This window comes from Microtus ochrogaster, unplaced genomic scaffold (genome assembly GCF_000317375.1).
Source record: "Microtus ochrogaster isolate Prairie Vole_2 unplaced genomic scaffold, MicOch1.0 UNK100, whole genome shotgun sequence".
Lineage (NCBI taxonomy): Eukaryota > Metazoa > Chordata > Mammalia > Rodentia > Cricetidae > Microtus > Microtus ochrogaster.
Window position 1 is genome coordinate 155470 of NW_004949198.1, and position 23107 is coordinate 178576.

The 23107-nt window shown below is 45.3% G+C and overlaps 1 protein-coding gene across 1 annotated transcript in view; it reads left to right on the forward strand.

Moving 5' to 3' along the window:
• Positions 1–23107, forward strand: part of Abhd12 (abhydrolase domain containing 12) — a 66497-nt gene that overhangs the window by 39462 nt on the left and 3928 nt on the right. The window contains exons 2-10 of the mRNA XM_005371227.2: positions 1645–1769; positions 9365–9470; positions 11801–11920; positions 14699–14729; positions 16213–16258; positions 19396–19525; positions 20405–20442; positions 20781–20860; positions 21741–21823. Of these exons, the coding sequence (XP_005371284.1) occupies positions 1645–1769; positions 9365–9470; positions 11801–11920; positions 14699–14729; positions 16213–16258; positions 19396–19525; positions 20405–20442; positions 20781–20860; positions 21741–21823 (759 nt within the window). The remainder of the gene's footprint in view (positions 1–1644; positions 1770–9364; positions 9471–11800; positions 11921–14698; positions 14730–16212; positions 16259–19395; positions 19526–20404; positions 20443–20780; positions 20861–21740; positions 21824–23107) is intronic.

Consider the following 23107-nt stretch of genomic DNA (forward strand, 5'->3'; position numbering starts at 1 on the left):
AAAAAAAGAAAAGAAAAGACAAAACTGGAGGACAGAAAAGTAGAATAGTGATGCTGGGGGCTTAGGTCAGAGAGAGACTGACTGAGTGGTACAAGGGACTTTGGAGCAATGGAGATATATATTCTTCACTGTGTCCTCCCACAGCCTCTCACTCATCTTTTATTCCACTGGAAAGTATTCAGTGGTTTGGGATCTTACACCCAAGGAGATAGAAAGCATATCCACACAAAGACTCTTCCATAGTGTTCCCAAACTGAAAACTATATCAGTGCTCACCAGCTGGTAAATGGACAGACAAACCCGTGGTATCCTCAGACTAAAACAATGAATTAAACCATGGAGAAAATCATTGCTGCATGCAAACATCTAGAAGGTATCATCCTCATGTGCTATTTTAGAGCGATGCTTTCTCCACATAGTAAAACCAATAACTCTTATCTTCTTTGTTTTAAAACACATTTTTCCTTTCTGGTGTTGGGATTAGACCCAGGGCTTCATGCATGCTCGATTACTGGGCCCTTTTTTCTTTGAAACAGCTTACATGAGATAGAATTATCTACTCTTTATAATGTTAAAAGAACTAACCAGTAAGAAGCTAAAACCAAACAAAAGATGTGATGAGGGTAGGGAACAAAGTCTCACTGTGCTGCATAGACTGACTGGCCTTGAACTCAGCAGTCCTCTCTGGTGTGAGTGGTGCTGGAACTCAGGGTCTATATGAGCTAGTCAGGTCCTCTAGGACAGCCCTGTTTTAACTCCTTGGATGACAGCAATAAATATAAATAAATGTGCCTTAGGGTCCTCATTTTTTTTTTTTTTTTTGGTAAGTAGAGATAGTTTAAGACTACAAGTTTAAAAAGTTTAGAGACACCTTTTAAAGGGGATTGAGAAGAGACTGAGGGCCTCTCAGTACTACTCAAGAATTGTAGGCTGGAGAGATGGCTCAGTGGTTAAGAGCACTAACTGCTCTTCCAGAAGACCCAGGTTCAATTCCCAGCACCTAGACCTAACAGCTGTCTGTAACTCCAGTTCCAGGGGATCTGACACCTTCACACCAATGTACATAAAATAAAGTTAAATAAATTAAATATATTTAGAAGTGTTGAGAACAGATGTGGGAATCTGTGGGATGGGTGCAAGGGCTGGTCTCATTTTCAGCCTCTGCAGTCTCCAGGACCTGGTTGGGCAGGTTCTGCTGATGTCCTGGGTGGAGGGACTTCCTGCTTCCCACGAGCAGCTAATGAGTAACTCAGCACTGAGCTGGCTCAGAGCAGGTTAGTGCAGTGAGGCTTCAAGGCCCACAGAAGCCAGACACTGCCAGGATGAGGTGGAAGCGGAGCTCTGATTTAAGGTGGGATGCTTTCTGAGGGCCTTTTGTCTCTGCTCAGTTCTTACCCCAGGGCCAGTACAACAAATCAACAGGACTGCCTTTGACTCTTAAGAAATAAAATGTTCCCTCTAGTACAGTTGAAAACTCAAAGACTGTATCAGTTAATTAACAAAAGCAGATGGCAGGTCACTTTTTATCAGTGTCCTCTGTGTGGAAAGATGCCTGTGGCACTTGTTTAGAGATCTGAGATGCAATTACTAAGCCGGCAGAATCGTACCTACTGCCTTTTGACCCATATTGCTTCTGTCTCATAGACGAAAGAGCCTGTGGTTCCGACTGAGGAAGATAATTCTCTGTGTTCTGGGGTTCTACATTGCCATTCCGTTTCTTGTCAAACTGTGTCCTGGGATACAGGCCAAACTGATTTTCTTGAATTTTGGTAAGTCCTTTGTATCAATTCTTCTTTGCTTTTACTTAGAGTTTATTTTCACTGTGGTGGCTGACTTTAAGAGATGTCTTTTTATTTTAATTGAGATTGAACTTCATGTAGTACGATGTATAGATTTTAAGTGTACAGTGTGGCGGGAAGTAGAGCCTCCACCCAGACTCAGGATTGTATGGGTCTGTGACCTGGGAGTTCCCTGCACTTTTTGTCCAGTTGAGAGACATGGCGACGATGGCTTACCATCCAGTGCTGCATTTGGGTCTCTAGGTGACAGTACTGCATTGGAGGTGATTATCTCCCTTGAGCCAAAGTAGATAAAAATGTTGACAGCATGAACAGTTGTCTGAATCTGGCATGTTAGAGACATGTTGTCACTTGTATAGTGCAGGTTAATTGAAACCATAGAAATGAACAGTACCTTTAAAAATAATAATGATGAAGCCCTATGGGTTTTCTTTTAATTTTTATTATTGATCTTTCTTTCTTTCTTTTTTTTTTCTTTGTCTTTGTTTTTGTTTTTCAAGACAGGGTTTCTGTGCAGCACTGGAGCCTGTCCTGGAACTTGCTTTGTAGACCAGGCTGGCCTCAAACTCACAGAGATCCGTTCGTCTCTGCCTCCTGACGCTGGGATTAAAAGTGTGCGCCACCACTACCTAACTGGTCCTTTTCTCCAAAAACAAGTAAACAAACAAAAAATCTGTTTTTAGCACTTTCCTAGTAAATAGGCTCCTAATACTGACCAATGGACATTTTTTTCATTAATTTCTTATCATGCCACTATTAATCCTCCATCTTGAGCACTGTAGTTGCTTTTAACCATACCAGACCTGAGACAAGGCATTGTTTGTTATAAATATGTAATTGCATAATCAGCTCCGCTCAGCTGTTGTAAGCTTTGCAATAGCAGAAAACACATATATTGACTATCTGTTCCCATCGCTATTAGAGGGGTGTCTGGAATGTAGGATGTATACAGCAACCGTTTATTAAATAAATGGATAAATGAAGAAAAAAAATCTGTTTTTTTCATAAAAAGAAAAAGAAACTGACACAGTTTGATTTTTGTGGAATTGTTTGCTGTTTAAAAAACATTTTGGGACCTTGAGTTAACATGGACCTTGTGTGGTTCTAAAGCTGTTTGGGGTGGAAGAGGAAGGGAAAGTGAGGAAATATTATGCTATAAGACAGGAAGCAGAGGGCTCTAGGTATGTTCTCTAGAAACAGTCCTTTCAGAAATAACATTTTGTACCCAAAATGAGGCAAAGGAGGGTGCGAGGCATTAACTCTGGCTGTGAAAATGGCTATGGTCAATGTTAGAATGGGATGAGGTGGACTCCTCACCAGATCTTTGGCAATGCTGGTTTACAGAGTGAGCTCTGGGCCCTTGTGTGTTTGGGAGCTTGAGACTCAGAAACTGGCTTGATGCTGTGCGACAGCAGGTAAGCTTTGGGCAGGTCGAGGGACTGTGAGGGTCCAGTCTGTGTGAGACTGTAGCCCAGGACATGATAGAGCCAAGGATGCAGGGCAGATTGGAAGGCATGTCTCAGGCTTCAAACCCCCAGTAGTCATAGAATTCCAGGCTCTGTAAGGTCTGGTTTTACAAATTTTGAATGTTCAGTCTATAATAGACATAACTGTAGAAAGATACTAACAAAGAATTTATATTTTTTAATCAGTAAGAGAAACAGAAATATGTGTGCTGTTTATTAAGAGATATTTTAGTTTTTCAAGTGGAAGGTCCTCAATCTTCTAGGGATTCATGATCTCTAAGTTAGGTAACTTGTAAGTAATAAACTTAAGAAGAAACAAAATTATTAGGAAAAGCGAGGTAGTGTTGTTTTTCTGAGTTAGTGTCCCTTAAAGAAGGCACAGAAAAGATGGTGGGTTTGTAGACACAAAGACGCAAGAGCTGTAAATTTATTGGTGTAACCATTAGAACTGACCCATACAGCCTGGGGCTCTGTGTTCTCTGCTGTTTGGCACACAGTCCGGTGCCAGCAAAGACCTGGATTGGACTTTTTCTGCAGTCTGCTTTAGGCATAGCCCACGGTTTTGCAGTGCTGGCTTTCTGAAGAGAGAAACCGTTGCCACAGGCTCAGAACTTTGGGTTCTTAGTCTGACCATGTGTCAAGAGAGGAGGTTGTGTAATGACTGCTGCCCAGGCTGATGCTCCCCACTAACGTTTTTCTTCCACTGCTCACTGCTTGGGGGCAGAGGGCCTGGGGCAGGTTTGGTTTGGTATTGTGCTGATTTTGGAGTAGTGGGATTTAAACCTTAAACCCAGGGCCTCACATGCACTATACCAGGAATCCTTCCTTGGGCAGTGATGCTAAAGGGATAATAGTATAAAAATCTATCTCTGGGTTGCTGGGTTTTGTTTGTTTTGCTCTGCTTTTTAAGTTACTCAAGGGGCTGGGGAGGTGGGCCAGTGGATAAAGTGCTTGGTGCTTAAGAATAAGGATCTGAGTTTGGATCCCCAGCACCCACATAAAAACTGAATATGATGACACATGTCTGTAGCCCTGGTGCTGGGTGGTGGGGACAGGCTGATCCTGGGCCTTACTGACTAACCAGCCTAGCAGAAATGGGTGAGTTCCAGGTGTAGTGAGAGTCTGTTTAAACAACTAATGCAAAGGCTAGGCATGGTGGTGCATGCCTTTTACCCCAGCACGTAGAAGGCAGAGCCAGATGGATCTCTATCATTTCAAAGCTAATTTGGTCTATATAATGAGTTCCAGGCCAGCCAGATAGTGAGACACTCTCAAAAAAAAAAAAAATAGAAAAATGATTAAGAAAGATATCCTGACATTAACCTCCAGCTTCTGCTTGAGCAAGCATAGTCCCCCACCTCCATACACAAACTCCCCCCCCCCAAAAAAAATAATATAAAAGACTTTTTGAGTTACTCAAGGGCCAGAGAAAGGCTCATCAGGTAAAGCTTTGCTGTCTGCCAGCCTGGAACTCACATAAAGGTGGAAGGAGGAGCGGCCTAACTCTACAAAGTCGTCCTCTGACCTTCATGCCTGTGCCCTAGCACACACATATACCACCCACTACAAAGAATAAATAATAATTTTTTAAATTACTCAAGAATTTGGCACTGATGGATGTCATTTTAGGGCAGTGGTTAGCCATCACCACAGCCTTTTCCACAGCAGTGCTGGCCTGGCCCTCTTTGCCATGCTTTCACTGTGAGGCCTGCTCTCCTGGGAGGAAAGGGCAAATGGCTCAGGGCTTGCTGGTTTTCTAGTTATAGTGTGGACAACTTTAATTGCTATGCCTGTCTCCCCTTTCGGCTGAAGCATTAGAGGCTTTGAGGCTGGAGTTTTACTCAAACTGGGAAGGCCTATGCATATAGAAGTTCTTGTCTCTTCCAGATGGGAGTCAGGACTTGTTGCTCTCCATTCTGCCAATCTTCAGGGCTCACAGCATGGTTAATATAGTCATGAGTGTATAGCAGATTTCTCTTAAATTTGCAGTCAGATAAATAAGCAGGTTTGACTTGTGAGTCTCAGGTTACCAGTGGGCATCTGATTTGGATCTTTACTGTGCTGCAGAAAAGAATTTCAGCATGAGCCAGAGCGAAGCAAAGTATATGAGTTATCTCAGTGTTTAGATGGAAAATCACTGAATTAGTACCTTTTCTGTTACTACGATAAAACACTGTGACCAGAAGCCACTTATGGAAGAAAGTTTATTTTAGCTTATGGTTCCAGAGGGGTAAGAGTCCGTCACAATGAGGATACCTAGCAGCAAGCATCAGGAAGCTGAGAGAGAACCGGAAGTGTGCTGAGGCTATGAACTCTCAAACCACACCTCCAGTGATCTAATTTATCCCTCCCACACACCCCATCCCAACAGCGCCACCAACTGGGGACCAAATCTTCAAATAGCTGAACTTACAGTGGACATTTGTCATTCAAATCACCACAGTCATGTAGGAAAAAGAATAATGCATAATCCCAAGACATGGGCCTAGGCTTCTCAGGAGAGTCATGCTAAGGTCAGCAAGGTGGCTCAGCAGGGAAAAGTGCACAAGCCTGAGGACCTGAGTTTAGTCCCCAGGACCCACAGTAGAATGAGTTGTCCTGACCTCCATATACATTCCATGGGACATACACAAATGCCCGCATTCACACACATATGCATACATATACAACAGTAATTTTATTTTAAAGAAAGAGGCATACTTAAGTGTTTTTACAATGGCTGCGTATAATCCTGTGACTTTCTAGGTTCCATTCGTCAAAGGATTAACTTAAAACAAGGTTCAAAGACTAAGCAAAGCTCAAATGCAAAAAAAAAAGCCTAAGTGAAACTATATATGCCTTTTTACATTTTCTTAAAGAATTTACCTTTGTGAGTAAAATTGTAAAATGGCTTTCTGATGTGCATTGTTTAGATTTAGTGACGATGGGGTCCTGTGTAAGCACAGTTCGCTTGCTGTTTTTAACATCCTGCCTGAGATGGCATCTGGAGGTCCAGGAAGACACCTATCTCTGTGGGCAGTTTTGGCCCCATCAGTTATGTTGAATTTTGACTTCAGTGCCCCCATCAGCCACAGAGGCAAACTGGGTGTCAGTGAGAGGCTCTTCTTCCTGCTCTTATCCCTTTAATTTTTTTTCTCTTTTCAGGTTTTTTGTTTGTTTATTTTTGTCTTTCAAAACAAAGTTTCTCTGTGTTATAGTCCTAGCTGTCCTAGAACTCACTTTTGTAGACCAGGCTGGCTCAAACTCACAGAGATCACCTGTCTCTGACTCCTGAGTGCTGGGATTAAAAGTGTGAGCCACCCCTGCCTGGTTGATTTTTTTTTTCTTTTTTCCCATCTTAATTTCACCTGCAAATGAGGCTGCAGCTTTCAAGTTCCAGTGTGGTCAGGTCATAGAGGGAAGCTTGGGATTGGCTTGTACAGCACAGGAAGTAGACTTCTTTCTAGTTGAAGCCCTCATAGGCCCCACTGTTACCAATGGAAAACTTAAGTAACAGGACAAAAGACCTGGCATTTCTATCTTCCTTTCTGTGCTGCCATTGCCCTCAGGTCAGGTTCTGTTCAGTCCTCATGCAGACCTGCTGATGTTCCATGGAGCTGGTCTTCAGCCCCCGAAGATTTCCAGCAGCTCTAGTGTATAGAACAGCCTCCACTCTACCTTCAGGCCAGCCAGTAAAGGCCTGCTCCTGATGGGGGAGAGTCTTCTGGCTTGTGTTAATTTCATTGGTTAAATAAAGAGACTGCCTTGGCCCTTTAATAGGACATAAAATTAGGTAGGCGGAGTAAACAGAACAGAATGCTGGGAGAAAGAAGCTGAGTCAAGGAGTCGCCATGATTCTCCTACCGGACACATATGCAGGTTAAGATCTCCCCTGGTAAGACACCTCGTGGTGTTACAGGGATATTAGAAATGGGTTAGATCAATATGTAAGAGCTAGCCAATAAGAGGCTGGAACTAATGGGCCAGGCAGTGTTTAAAAGAATACAGTTTCCATGTAATTATTTCGGGGCATAAGCTAGCCATGTGGGCGGCCGGGTGCTGGGGACACAGCCCTTAATTACAACATGCTCCTCCCTTTGTTCAGAGAGCAACCAGTGCTGGCTCCATTCTACTTGTAAACTGGAGCCCCACTAAAGCTTTGCATTCCTTGCTTCGTTTCATTTCTATTGCTTCCATGCCAGACAACTTCCAAGTCTCCAGTAGCACCACTGGCACGATAAAATCTGAATGCTTTAGTATGACTGTCCATTTTCTTGACAGGTCTTCAGATTGGGTGGCTTAAGACAAAAATGCTGTCTCACAGTCTCAGTGGCCAAAAGTCTAAGATCAAAGTGTTTGCACCCTCTGAGGCACCTGGGTAGAGTCCGTCCTTTCTCCCTCTCCTCCTTTTCCTGCCTCCCTTCATTCTGTAATAGGGATGGAACTCCAGGGCCTTGTGCATAGTGGGAAGCACTCTACCACCTCCTGCCTGTTTCACCAGCAGCCAGTGGCCTGCAGTCTTTAGTATGGCTTGGCTTGTAGAAACCTCTTCCCATCTACGTACAGTCTTTATGTGGTCTCCCCTTTTAGAAGTCTGTTAGACATGATGGGTTAGAGGTTACTCTGGAAACCTCAGTTAAGCTTTGTTACTCTGAAAAGACCTGGTTTCTAAGCGAGGTCAGAGTCTTGGGTTCTAGGAGTTTGGGGGAAGATGTTATTCAGCATTTAACAGAAACTTAAGAGGAGATTTAAAACTTCAGCCTGCTTCTTCAGGGAGACGTGGATTAGGAAGGTAGTGATGTGAGAAATTCCTCTCCCAATGTGACCTGGGGGAGATGCTCAGAGGAATTTCTGGAGAAGGAGCACATGCATCCTGTGTCCTCATGAGTCCGATGGTTCATTTATTCAGCAAGTGTTCATTGAGGCCAAGAGGCATTTCAGGAAGTGAGTTAGACCTGCCAGATGATATGTGAAGTTAGTCTTGAAACTCCACCTTCATCTCCTCCCAAAAAGCTGTGAATGGATTCCTTCTAGAGCTCATGATGACCCAGAAGTCAGGACCATCCTGCTCTTTGTTGCTCCTCCCCCTTGGCGAGGGTAAATTACACCTAGGGTTTATGTTTTTTGGTTTAATTTAATTTGGTTTAATTTCATTTAAGTTTTTTATATTTCCATTAAATTTTTCTTCAAAAGATGTTTGCCATTGCAGTAAAGTACAGTGATATGTAAGGAAAAAATTTTTAAAGTCCCTCTGCACATTCACACTTGGCTTGTGTGTCTCTGCATCCCCTCTCCCAGCCACACATGGTGTGGTCACAGTTGTTGATCTCCTTAGCTTGTATCTGCAGTGACAGTAGGGCAGTGTCCCTCTTATCTGTCCTGTCCTGCACATTTCCCATAGCGGATGTGTCCATGATCTCCCGTAGTTTGGCATCCTAGTTTATCCAGTTGGGGCCCTACTGGGAGATGACTGTACTCTAAGACTCTGCATAGTAGCCTTGAGTGCATTGCAGATGAGGTTTGTATTCATTCATTTTGATGTCTTTTCTGGGTTAAGTGATGTCGCAGAGACTTGAGAACCTCTGTGCCTCCTTCCCTCTTGTACCTGTCATCTTATCCATTGCCCCTTTCCAGTGTTCCCCAGCCACCCTGACCTCAGCCTTCAGCTGTGGCTTAGGTGAGCCCCTCTGCAGGATCTTGTCCCCTCTGTGTCTCCTCTATCTTGTGCCAGCTTATCTTGTTAAAGACCGTCCTTTCCCTTGCTTCCGTCTTCCCCTTGAGCAACCCGTCCTGGTTTCAGGCTCCACTCAGGCTGTGTCCTTACTCCAGTGTTTTCAAGCTGTATTTCAGGTTTTAGCTTTACCCCCTCCCTGAAGTGTGCCTCTCATGTGGCAAAATCCCGATAGAAAAACACTTAGTGCCTTTTCAGAGTTTCTCCTATGCTGTGGGGATGGGGTGTGTGCTTGTCAACGTGTGTGTCTCTCTGTGTGTGTAGGGGTAGTGGTTATGTATTGCAGTGGTGTGTGTGGTGTGTGCTCAAGAGGGCATGTTAATACAAAGGTGAGCATGTGTGCCCATCCTCTCCCACTAACCCAGACTTCATCTCTTTGTCCCCTACAGTGAGGGTCCCCTATTTCATTGACTTGAAAAAACCACAGGATCAAGGTTTGAATCATACCTGCAATTACTACCTCCAGCCAGAGGATGATGTGACTATTGGAGTCTGGTAAGTGCCTACAGCCAAGCCTGCAGGGTAGAGGCACGAGCTTCTCTGGCCTCTTCAGGAAGCTATGAGGGCCCTGCTCAGGTTGGGTGGTCTGTGGACACCAGGCTCAGGGTGCTGTTCTGATCGGCTCAGGGTTCTGTCCTGCTCAGGTCAGGTGGTGTCCGGGACACCAGGCTTGAGGTGCTGGGCTTGTTTTTGTCTTCATCTGTCCTTAAGACCAAGGGAAGAACTCAGCTAAATTTGATCTCAGTGGTGCAGAGTGAGATGGCACCCAACTCTCTCCTGAGGTCCTTGAAACAGCAAAGGCTTTGTAACCACATTGTTTTTAGAGTCTTATTTCCAAGTTTTTTTTTTTTAAACCAAACAATCTAGAGAAAATAAAAGGAATGTAAGCACACAATCAGAAATACAGACTTGAGTGTAGCTCTTCAGAGAAGTGAATGCCTCCTGCCTGTAGGAAGGATGTCTACTTTTCTCCATAAATTTACACTGGACATAAGCCCTGTGACTTCTCTGTGGTTTCCTTGGGATATATTTTAATGGCTTTTTGTGTAAGTGATGATCCCTAAACAACTGGGTCAAGATTGACCAGAACTGCATCAGCGTTTCTTTTTTTCTCTCAGAAGCAGCTCTGAATAACTAACTGCCCCTTTATCTTAGCCGGGTCTGTTTCTCAGTTCCATAAAGTCTCTTTCTGCAGCCTTAGAGACCCACCATGTATGTGAGATGTTTGTAAATGAACCAGTGAGCAGGCTGCCAGTGTGGATGAGGGACTTCAGATGCTTCCATTGACAGTCTGTGGTAAAGAAGGGAGAACAAGAAGGGAGGCTCTTGTTCTCAGCAGAGGACATTGGGAGTAGAGTCTTTTTGCCATTTTCTTTTTTTATTTAATTGAGCAGTAGCTGACCCGTGTGTGCCTTTGGAACTTTGAAGAATCTGACCTGCTTTGTCCAGAGCTGTGTGAGGGTAGAATGATTGGCCCCTTAGCCAGGATCAAGGTTCTGTCCTGTGCAAGAGGAGTATAATGGTGGTACTTAGGCAGAAAGCATTGACAGCCCCTTTGTACATTGTTAAGTTCCCACAAGAGTTAGAGTGATGGCTATGCAAATCTCGAGGTAGTAGACAGCTGCTGTCTGTCCACCTAGACCATTCCATAACCTTGGGCCTTGGAAGCAACAGACTCCACTCCCAACTGCCCTCACTACGTCTTTTCATATCCCCCCCCCCCAGCTTCTGCAAAGGCCTGAGTGCAACCCAAGCACCATTCTCAGCTACCAGCTCAGTGTCAGCTGCCCTCTACCGACATGTTGGGGGTGTGTTCACTAGATCTCTGCCAAGAGATCCGAAATGAGGTAGTCTGGCTTCTATCAGAAGAATATCAGCTCCAGATGTCTAAAATAGGCTGCCATCTTTTCCCCACTACTCCATCAATGCTATATATTGCCTAAGCTGGTTGAAAACTCCTAGAATCTAGCAATCTTCTTGCTCAGCCTCTCAAGTATCTGGTATTGTGATTGTATGAGAGTGATAATTATAGTGGCTAGAAACACAAAAACATGATCCTCATGAATAAACAAGAGAGATGCATTAAAATGAGAAAATAGCCAGGCAGTGGTGGTGCACTCCTTTAGTCTCAGCATTTGGGAGGCAGAGGAAGGCAGATCTCTGAGTTCCAGGATAGCCAGGCTACACAGGGAAACCCTATCTTGAAAAAACTGAGATAGAGAAGCTGGGGGAAATATGGGGGCGGGGAAGATAAAAGGGGGCGAGAGAGAGGACAAACTTGGCTACTTGATTTTTTAAAGATTTATGTCATTGGTATCTAGAATGAATTTGGCTAAGAATTTTAGAGGAAAAGTAGATAATCAATTTAGACCCTTCCCAGTGATTATCAGTATTCATTTTGTCATTTGTATTATCTCTGAAGGAGAATTTGGCCAAATCGAATAACAATATCTAAGATCCTGGGTCAGCCTGGCTAATGATGAATTTGCCCATGTATTTGTGGCTCTAGAATGCAGGAAGGTTCTATCTAGGATGTTCTAGTTAATGCAGGATATATGTCTCTCATCTCTAGATAAAGGCCATCAGAACAAGCTGTTTGACCAACAAGAGGTTCTTTTGCTCTCTCTAAGGCTATCAGCAGCGACCTTGCAGCTTACAGTTCTGTTACTTATTTGAAGGATGAGATAATATGCTACCCACCTGCTTGTCCACTTGTATATAGATAGGAGCCCTGCTGCTTTCTATTTCCACAGACCTTCATGTAAGTGCTACTGTCTATGCCAAAGGGCATCTGACTTTGCGTCCTTCTCTACTTCTGTCTCTAGGCACACCATCCCCTCCATCTGGTGGAAAAATGCCCAAGGGAAGGACCAGATGTGGTATGAGGATGCTTTGGCTTCTAACCACCCCATCATTCTATACCTGCATGGGAATGCAGGCACCAGGTAAGCCCACACATGTGGTGTGACCTCCGTGCAGCACCTGGCTCCTTCTTAGGCTGGAAATGTTTTAACTTAGACTATCTGAAGTGGGCCTGTGGTCTACACAATCAGGTTTACTGACCTGCTGCACGCAAGGGAAACTTTTCCAGAACAAAGGAAGGTAAAGTTCTTTTGGAGCTGGGAGAATTTAGAGACACCCAAATGTGCTGAGGACCAATGGATCTCTACCAGAGGCCCCTGGGAGATAGTGCGGAGCATCAGACAACTTTGGAAGTTGAATTTGAATCAGGTGGAGGGGGGATTGTGCCTCTGCCAGAGAGACCCAGCTCCTCCAGCCATAGTGTGTTCCTTCCTCCTGCTTTGGATCAAAGGGCACTGTGTCTGCTAGTGTATGATTTAGGAAGCTGGGCTTCTCTTTAAGGAAGTGGTAGTCATTCAAAGAAGGGGTGGTGATGACCCTTGTTGGTGGCTTCAGTACACCTTGAGGAAAATGCTAGCTCCCTTTCACCTTTCTGTGTTTGTCACCCCTGGTCTGAAGAGTGGCAAGCAAGTCTGTCTTACCAGTGAGAGAGCACCAGGGTGTAGACTAGGGCTTCACAGCTGTAGGAAGAGGCACACCACTCCTCCCCCCGCCTCCTCCTCCTTTTCTTCTTTTTTCCCCATCTCTAAAAGAGAAACAGTATTTAAAAGTGGCCAGAGGGGAAGCTGAAGGCTGAGCCTGCATGGGCATGTCCTGGACTGCCTGTGTGGGTGAGCTGTCTGCTAGCAGTCTTGACACAAGCAATGGCAGTGTGTCCTAATGGGCTGTTGAAAAAGTACACACTTTGTGCATTTGGGCCTTTCTGGTTTATCCAGATGCTTCTCATGAGTGCATTTGATGCCTTGGACTTCAGGCAGGCTTAGGCTGGATTTGCTCTCCCACCTAAAAAGCTCATGTGTTTTTTACACCACAGCATGTTGTTCAAAAGGGGTAGAGGAGGTGGGGAGGTACATTTTTCTAAGGAAAGCATTGTTTGAAAATTCTAGGGTCCCTTTTTCTATGCTTCTTTGGGTTGCCTGTGAGAGAATCTGAAGAAGCCAGAAGGGAGGCAGGCCCTTCACCAGCAGGGCAGTGTGAGGGTAGCTGCGAGGTAAACTTTTTATAGGCAGAAACAGCAAGAAGAACAATGTATGGGTCTTTCTGTGGGGAAGGCAGTCCTGGGTAGTCATGTGCCATGCAGCAATGCAGAGGGCATTGTAGAAAGAACCCAGAAGCCCAGCCCACGAGGTTGGGCTCTGTGCCAAGAGCAGAATGTTTGGCTACTGACTCACCCTGCTCTGCACAGTTTACAGTCTGCTTTGTCGGGGACAAGCTGCAGTAGGTTTCTCTTCTGCTTTTTAAAGACCAAGGAGCTATAAACAGCTCTTGTTGCATACTTCCATAAATGAAAAAAAATATAGTTGGCTGTGACACATGTTTCTGGTAGTCACGTGTTAAATGAAAAGAACAAAGCTTTTCTGTAACTATGTCTGAAAGAAATATGGTGACTGTGCCTTCCTACTCCCAGAGACTGCCTATAGTGCCTGCATTCTGTCTAGTTCTTCCTACACCCTCATTTCTCAAAGGCTTTGGCTCACCTCTGGGCCTCTTCTCTAGCTATCCCTCCCTCCCCAATCATATAGCACTGAAGTCTCCCAAAGGTGTAACTTTCTGAGCTCTCAGTCCCGCTTTCTTTTTTCAGTCAATGGAGGGAATTTGGGGGTTTTAGGGAATCTATCTTCCAAAGAGAACTAAAAACATCTGGCAGGATTTCCTTCTTTTCATTTTTGTGCTGCAACGTATTGGTTTCTCTCCTCTAACTCATTCATGTGTCCCTGCAGTGGCTTTCCCACTCACCACATACCTGCAATGGCCTCACTGCTCATTATAAAAGAAAAATAGGTTTGAAGGATGAAGAAAGGAATAAGAAATGCTTGATAGGACTCTTGTCTGCTAGGGAACTAGCCATTCCATACACTATGATGAGAGGCAAGGGCCTCCTGATGAAGGGCCAGCAGCTGGGTCCAGGGCTCATTCACCTGTGTCTAGGTATATTGCCATATGTGTGTAGGGCACATGTGTGTGCAGAGATATTAGTGTAGCCGGATGAAGCAGCAGGCAGAAAGGAGCTCCCATGAATGGGGGTCTAGATAGGAAATGAGAGTTGAAATAGGAAGGTATATGGACAAATTCCTTGGGACACAACTTCCATACACACAGGTAGCCCTGACCCTAGAAAGCTGGGGAGGGCTGAGTGGCACAGGCAGGCAGGGTGTTTTCTTGAATCTGGGCAATAAATATTCATTCCTACTGAAAAATGAAAGTACACATGAGAATTAAGAAATATCCCTAAGATGTTGGAGAGAAGTTTGATACCACTTAGGGAGATCCAAAGAGTCATGTGTCTACCATAGATCCTTCTTTGAAATGGGGTTTGGGATTTCAGATTTAAAATTTAAAAAAAATATATATATATATGTATGTGTATCTGCATGAGTTTATGTGCACTATGTACATGCAGGTGCCCACTGTTGGCAGATGGCAGAGGGCGTCCGATCCCTTGGAACTGTAGTTACAAAAAGTTGTAAGCTGCCTAATATGGGTATTGGGAACAACCCAGGTCCTCTGCAAGAACAGTAAGCATTCTTTACTACTGAACCATTTCTCTAGCTCTGACATCCAGACTCTTGAGGGCCATCTTGTGCCTTACCTTGAGCAGGGGCACTAACACCACTTCTGTTTGCTTCCTTTTCATGCTGCAGAGGAGGCGACCACCGTGTGGAGCTGTACAAGGTGAGTGCTGATGGCCCAAAGGAGCAGTGCTGTTAGCTACAGGATGCTGGAATAGAAGGGGTCACTTGAACTAGCCATTCTGAAAAGTCACCATTCATGGACTTGCTGAAGGTGATGCCTGGCCAGTTCTCCCATGGTTCTTCCATTGTGCTGCTTCTGGGGTGGGTTCCAGAACCAATACATTACATGCGCTTGCTAATGAGATGAAAAGCATTTGCCATTGTTCTTCATGATGTGTTTCTCAAACACAGAAGTGCTGTGGGAGCTTATTGCAGGATCACCCCTGGGGTGTAGGGTGTATAAAGGCAGGTGGGATTTGAGCCAAGTTCCATACAGGCTTGATAGTAGGTCCTGCAAGTAAATGTTCATGCCTTAGGCATGACATAGAATTCCTTTCATTTTTATAGTTTTGTTTTTTATTTGTATGCATGTGCATGCATGCGTGCACGCACCACAGTTCAAATCAGAGGAAGTCAGAGGACAGCTTGGGAGAGTTGTTTCTTTCCTTGCACCATGTGAGTCTTGGGTATCAAACTCAAATTATCGGGCTCTGCAGCAGGTCTCTTTACCCATTGAGCCATCCCACCATCCCTGTGGTTTTGTTCTTGATCTTGGGTCTTGGAATCTTGGTACAGCATGATTGGCCCACCATACATGCCCTCCTCTCCTTAGAGAGCTGTTTGTATCTAATAGGGCAGAAGAGAATGTACACAGATATGTGGGCCTATTTCGATCTGGGTAGTGGGAAGTTTTTATTCCCTTGAGTCAGTTAGGTCAAGGCAGGAAAGGTAAGTGACTGAGAAGTTAGCAGTTCCCTTGATGTTTCTGTAGTAGAAAAGAATCTCCTTGTCCAGGCCCACAAGGCTTTGAGTGTAGGCTAGGAGAGGGCAGGAGTCACCAGGCTGCCTAGGACAGTGTCATGTCTCCCTGAAGGTGGAATGCTAAGTGGCTCGAGGTGACAGTGGTGATGTGGAGTCTCTTTCATTGTTCTAGGTATGCCCTAGCCAGTGTATTGGACACTGCACTTGAGCAATGATCTTAATAAGAATGGACAACGACAACTAATTAATCTGTAGGAATTTTTAAAAATAATAGAAAAATTCACCAAAATCAGAGAAATACTAGGTTGCAGTGAGGATCCTCAAACGAAGTCTCTGGGGTCCACCAACATGCTGACTGCCTCAGGCCTGCTGACAGTATCTGAGAGCTGTCTGCTGCCCTGTATTGCGAAACATCCTGGGAACTGTAGGAGCTGGCCACTTGGCCGTCCAAGCAGCAGCAGAAAAGGCATCCTTCCTATGTTGTTCAGCTAGAGGAAGTTCTACATTCTACAGCAACAGGCCCAGGCAAGAGCTATATGTCAGCAGTCTGTTAAGCTCCCACTGTATGTAAAACTCAGGACAGAACTCTGGATGGGGTTAGTAGGAAGCAAGCTGCTCAGTCCAAGTCATGTTGCCAATGATGGATGTCTTCCACTTCACAGGTGCTGAGTTCCCTTGGTTACCATGTGGTCACCTTCGATTACAGAGGTGAGGTTCTTTTTTAATGTATCCCTCAAAAAAAAAAAAAAACCAAAACAAACAAAAGAATGTATCCAGGCATGCCCTCACTTCTGATTACACATGATGGACAGACTTGAGAGAGAGCTTGGAAGCCAGGCAGGCAGCTTGTTTGTGTAATGCTGGGCCTGTAGGGCTGTGCTGTCAGTGGGCAGAAGGGTAGCAGACATCCTGCTGTAGCTTCTGGGGGCTGACTGTACTGTCAGTGTCCTGGTAGTAGCATTTAAATACAGAAAATACTGTCTTTTCTCCTTACTGGACTCAGGATTTTCCCTGCAGCTGGACATTAGACACTAGCTTAGTAACAGAGCTAGTCTTGGTGAAATGATGAAAACTGGAAAATGGTTCACTGAGAACAGACCGATTCCTCTGTCTTGATGGCCTTGCTTCTTTCTTTTTGTATTTAGTCAGGGCTGCCACTGGTGTGTATTACAAGCATTCTGATTAATGAGCAGCAGAGATACTTTTTTTACAGTGGGCAGCTGTTTTAAAGGACTATTTCCCCCACAGGGTCTCTACTTGGAGAGCTCAAGGGACAAAGGCTGCTTAGCTAGCTTGTTTACTCTTCTGGAGGAGGGTAGTTACTCACATGTCCTCGGGCTAAGGGACTGGGAAGGGGTGGAAGCCACTGCCACCTGCAAGTGGGACTTATGTTAGTTTTCTTGTGTTGATGTAAAAATTTCTACAGGCAGCATATCTTAAAACAAGACAAACTTATTATCTTGTAGTTATGGAGATCAGAAATCTAAAATCTTTCGCCCCTGTAATAGAATTAAAGTGTCTGTGGGCTTTGTTCTTCAGTGACTTCCCTTGCCTTTCCTAGCTGCAGAGGCCAGTGCTGCGGGAGCTCCTTCCGAGCTCCTTCAGCCAATAGCCTTTAAGATACCAGCCTAAAGCAGGCCCTCATGTTACAGGCCAGTACACTCTTTGGCTCATGGCTGTCTGAACCTTGGCATTTGACCTCTCTTTCTGTTATTAAAATGTTTATGAATAATTGGGCTTTCCCAGATGATCCAGTATTGCCCTATCTCAAGGTTGGCCTGTTGTCATTTCCATCATATCTGGGATCCCATGGCAGACAGCATTCAGACAAAATGCTTAGTTACTCGATGTGCTAGCATTTCTGGGGTTCCACAGCTGCACATGCACCATCAGCATTCAGACAAATTGCCTAGTCACCCTAGGGCCTTATGCCCTTCATAATCTATGTGCATGTGCAGCATGGCCACATAATCTATACATATGTGTGCTATGACTACATAAGCCCTTATACGCATGCGCTGAGATGCCTTTAAAGGCGGACATGCCCACCCATGCTCTCTTTCGCCATATTTCTTTCAGACAGGTCTGTGCACCCTCCCCCCTTTCCTTCCTCTTTAGTAATAAAAACTCTTAAAGTGATAATGTCATAGCCTACTAGTGGCTTTCTTTCTGCAGCTTAACTCCTGGCATGAGGGTCATGTGTTTACAAACTCTGTTAAGATGTGGGCTTCTCCAGGAGTCACTGTTCTGCTGACTACAGTGATAGCTTTCCATAAAGAAAGTTCTGTCAGGATGAATGTTCTGAGCCAGGAAGTGGTGGCACACACCTTTAATCCCAGCACTTGGCAGATCTTGAGTTCAAGGCCTCCTGGTCTATAGAGGGAATTCCAGGACAGCATGTAGATGGAGCAGCGGGCTGCATTCCTGCCGCCTGGCTCCTGGCTGCTTATGCCCCGAAATAACAACACACAAACTATATTCATTTAAACACTGCCTGGCCCATTAGCTCCAGCCTCTTACTGGCTAACTCTCACATCTTGATTAACCCATTTCTAATAATCTGTGTAGTACCACAAAGTGGCAGCTTAACAGGAAAGATTCAGCATGTCTGACCTGGTGGCTGGCTTCGTGGCATCTGCCCCACTTCCCTTCTTCCCAGCATTCTGTTCTGTCTACTCCACCCACCTAAAGGCTGGCCTATCAAATGGCCAAGGCAGTTTCTTTATTAACCAAAGAAATCAACACAAAACAGAAGACCCTCCCACATCAACAGCAACAATTCCAGACAGAGAAACCCTGTCTCAAAACAAAACAAAACAAAACAAAACAAAACAAAACAAAACAAAACAAGGATGAATGTTCTGGGCTCAGAAAAATTTACTGAAGAGCTGAAAAGCCCTGCTCCTTTCCCTGTCTTCTTCCTTCTCCATGCTGTTTGGTTTTTAGAAACATTCTTCCTCACGTGTGCTGAGACCCTAGGGTGATGAAAAGAACACCTCCTTCCTTCTGTGTTCTCTTCCTGTAGTCTATCTAGAACAGTTATCCAGGCATCTCTTCCCAGGCCGAGTCTCTGCCTGTCTGTGTGCTTTGGGATCACTCAGAGTCTCTGACTCTGCTCCTATTTTCTGTTACTCCGTCTCTCTCTTCTTGTCTCCCATATGATATCCTAAGCTCTTACTCAAGTCCCTCCTCAGTTCTTCTTCCTGGGGTTGGGAGACTGAAGTGATAATTGTGGGGTTTGCTCACACAGCAGAATGCATTTCTGAGTCTTGTGGTGTATGCAGATCGTGTGATGATGACTCAGTGCTGAGCTACTGGAAAGGCAATTGTGCTTGATCTATGCCGAGACTGAGGAGGTCAGAGTTCCCTCAGGAGGGGAATCTCCAACCTCCCTGCCTCCCTGCAGTTCCACCACTTCCTCCTCTCTGACCTAGTCCTTCTGTGGGCCCTGGGCAGCCTGGGCTCTCTTAGGGGCACAGCATTCTCCTGGTCGTCATGAGCTTCAGTGCTGGCCAGTCAATAGAGTAGAGGAAGAACTAGCCTGGAGGATGTTCACACCTGTGGGCAGGCACTAGCAAGGCATGTGTTTGAGGTTCTGGTGTGCACTTTGCTGCCTTTCTTCTGTTGGTTACCAGTCTGATGTGCATGTAGAGCGACAGGAGCCTCTGGTGTGTCAGCCAGCAGAAGTAGGACAGGTACACTTCCAGGGCCCCCCTGCCTGTCTCCCTGCCACCAAAGCTGGAGTGGAAATGAGGGCACAGATGTGGGACTGCAGATGCTTACATGGCAGCTTCTGTTGTGGCTGCTTCCATTCACAGGCTGCCTTTGACATTCTTCTTTCTCAGGTTGGGGTGACTCAGTGGGAACACCATCGGAGCGAGGCATGACATATGATGCACTCCATGTTTTTGACTGGATCAAAGCAAGAAGTGGTGACAACCCTGTGTATATTTGGGGCCATTCACTGGGCACTGGGTAAGTGCTTTCAGGCAGGAGGAAGACTTGGTGAAGGCAGGAATAATTTGTGACTTCTGAAGCCCGATGCCTCTGAGCCTGTAGCATCATCCATTCTTACAGTCTCGGTTCCTGGCCCTGTGGTAGAGGGTAAGGGAGTGAAGTACCATGAGAGACTAGAGACTGGATTTCTATAGCTATTCCTCAATTCAGAAGTGCCTTAGGACCAATATGGGCAGCGGAGATGGCAGCCAGTGTTGTAGGGAGCTCTTGTCCCCCAGAGCTTCTTCAGAATGCCCATAGGACACCTAGATGGTGTCAGGTATGAATTAGTGTGTGCTTACCAGCCATTGAGTCCAAGAACGCTATGTGGAGATGTTTGGAGCAGCATTGTCACTTTGCCAGGTTCAGCTTAGCAAGGAGGATCAAGAAGATCTATGGGCAACCTGGATTCTGCTCAGCAAGGTCCCAGGTTCTTAAAAGAGCCTTGGTCCTCAACCTTCCTGATACCTTTCCCTGCAGGCACACTGGAGGGAGAATATGCCATGGAAGGATACTGGCCATCTCTGTGGCAGTCTGCATAGTATCTGCCAAGTGTTATCCTAAGACAGCAGGAAGTCACATGACAGTAGCACTTGTCACCCACGAGGATGCCAGCTGAAGGGAGGGGACAGGGAAACCTGTGGGAGACTTCCTGGAGAGAGTTCACATGCCTGAGGACAGGAGGGTGGCCATTGTCACCTTTTAAGAAGGGTCAACTGATGACTCGCCTTGTTTCTCCCCTTACTCCAGCCCCAAGTTAGCTTCAGGTTGTTTCTCTGGGCACTTTCCAGGATCTGTGCAGTCTTATTTAAAAGCATTTTCATTATCATTCAGCTGAACTCTGTTTTCTCTTCCCAGAGTGGCAACAAATCTGGTCCGGCGCCTCTGTGAGAGAGGTGAGAGAGCCAGGCACCGTGGCTGGGCACCTTGTTCATGTTAATGGTCTAGCCTCTGCTACACATTCTTGCCAAGCAAGTTCTAACTGGCAGGCAGCACAGTGATGGCATGAGCTGACCATCAAGGGTGGGGCTCCAGGTGTGCTCAGGGTTTATCTAACCTACCCTCCCAACAGGATCCTCAAAAGTTGTCCGGGCCCCGTGGAGGCTGGGACTGATGGTGGTGGGAGGCCTGGGAGTACCTGGGCTCCCTGTCCTGTCTAAGTTCCCCAGACACTCAACCCCACTGGCTCTATCACTTCTTACCCACTATCGGCTTTCTGTGTTTGCTTATCTAGAGACGCCGCCAGATGCCCTCATATTGGAGTCTCCATTCACAAATATCCGTGAAGAGGCAAAGAGTCATCCATTTTCAGTGGCAAGTACATTTCATAATTGACATAATTGCTGTGAGAGTAAGATCAAGTAGATAATGAAAATAGTTTAGTTTGACATTACTAAAGAATTCCCAGTTCTAGGCCCTGACCTGACTATAGAGCTGCCCGAGAAGGGGGATAGCTTTTAGCCAGGGATACTGGTACTACAGGAGGCCTTGCCCTGTGGCCTTATTGTATACCATGTGGCTTCCTGTCCACTGGTGCTGTAGAAGGCTGCAGACTCTCTCTTCTTGAGTGGAGCCTATACTTTGGGTACTAGAGGATGATTGGAACCCAAGCTTGGTGCACAGGAGAGTTGGGCTTCCCAGCAATGTCTCAGAGGAAAGCATAGGTAATCCATGCTAGGGATTCTAGGGCAGGCTAGTCCAGTCCCACCTTTCCCTCATCAGGTGGGATCCACCCTTCTTCTGGCCCGCTCTCCCCTTCCCACTTCAGCTCCTGACCAGTGTGTGTTCTGGATTCTGCCTCTTGACATGACCTCATGCTACCACCTGCGGCAGAGCACCCCTTATTTCCTCTCATATCATTGCTACTGCATATTTTCTGACATCTTGGGAGGAAGCCAGCCTTTGATCCCTATTTCCTTGGTGGATACTGCTCTTTTGTCTGTGGGGAGTTTGGTTTCTAAGCAGGATTCTTGTTGTACCTGAGGTGTAGAGGCAGGCCCCATCTGATCGTTGGGGCCGGCAGATGAGTCTCCTGTCCCCACCTACAAAGCTAAAACAACTTTGGGAATGAATGTAAAGAAACTGCACACACCCCTTACTCCCTGAACCCAAACTGCCAGAACCCTGGGCTCTTATGTCTGCACAGCTATCTTAATCCTTCTGAAAAACGCTCTCCGTCTTGTCTTGTGTTCAGATATATCGATACTTCCCTGGCTTTGACTGGTTCTTCCTCGACCCCATTACGAGCAGTGGAATTAAATTCGCAAATGACGAAAAGTGAGTATTGTGACCGAGTGAGCAGAAAGACAGATGTAGGGACCCCTGCGGGACTCACTGCAGTGGGATTCGGGAGACTTATGGTTGGTTTCTAAGAAAGTGTCTTTTGGAAGGGAAGATCAAGTGGAGCTTTGTATTAGAAATGAGAAAAACATTAAATGGCAGGGCAGGCAGGGGCACAGGCATGCCAGGGTATGCGTGTGAAGTCAGAGTTTCAGGTGTTGGTTTTCTCCTTCCACTTTGTTGAAGGTTTCTCTTGTCTGCCATGCTTCATACTCTAGGCTAGCTGACCACAAGGTTCTGGGCCACTCTCCTGCCTCTGTCTCCTTTCTTACATAATACAGGGGTGTTGGGATTTTAGATACCTGCAATCACATTTATCTTTTTTAACACACACTCCAGTAATCAAGTTAGTTTGTCAGGCTTGCACAGTGAGCAAGTAGATAATGAAAATACTCATTATAAAAGGAACAGTCTTCTCACTGGTACAGAATTAAAGAATTTTAAAAGATTAATAGTACATTTTTGCCCGTATAATTCTTTTTTCAGTCTTTAAACCAGGACTTCTGAATTAAAGCAAGGCATTAAAGCAGTATTTAAATTTAACAGTGAATACATTGAAATAGATGTTTAAACATAAAGTTTTCCTTCAAGTATTTATTTTTGTACTAAAAATAAAAATGTGCCAGATTAAAATTTCAGTAAATCATTGCAAAGTCCCTTGCTGAGATAATTTTTTAATTTATTTATTATATATACAGTGTTCTGTCTGCATTTATCCATGCAGGCCAGAAGAGGGCACCAGACTCATTATAGACGATTATGAGCCACCACGTGGTTGCTGGGAATTGAACTCAGGACCTCTAGAAGAACAGCCATGGCTCTTAACCTCTGAGCCATCTCTCCAGTGCCCTTGCTGAAGTATTGCCATTATAGATCTTAAAGGAAAAGTTACCTGTATAAAACAAATTTATTTTTTTTTAACTTTATTTAACCTTATTTCATGTGCATTGGTATAATGATGTCAGATTCTCTGGAACTGGAGTTACAGACAGCTGCAAGCTGCCATGTGGTTGCTGGGAATTGAACCCTGGTCCTCTGGAAGAGCAGTCTGTGCTCTTAACCACTGAGCCATCCCGCCAGCCCCTAAAACAAATTTCTTTAAAAACAAAAGTGAGTAGTGACCTGGCGAGCTCTCCCACAACAGTAGGTGGCATATGAGTGGCTGCAGGACCATGCCCCAATGGAACCCTTAACCTTCACAACAGCCTCATGTGTGGATGG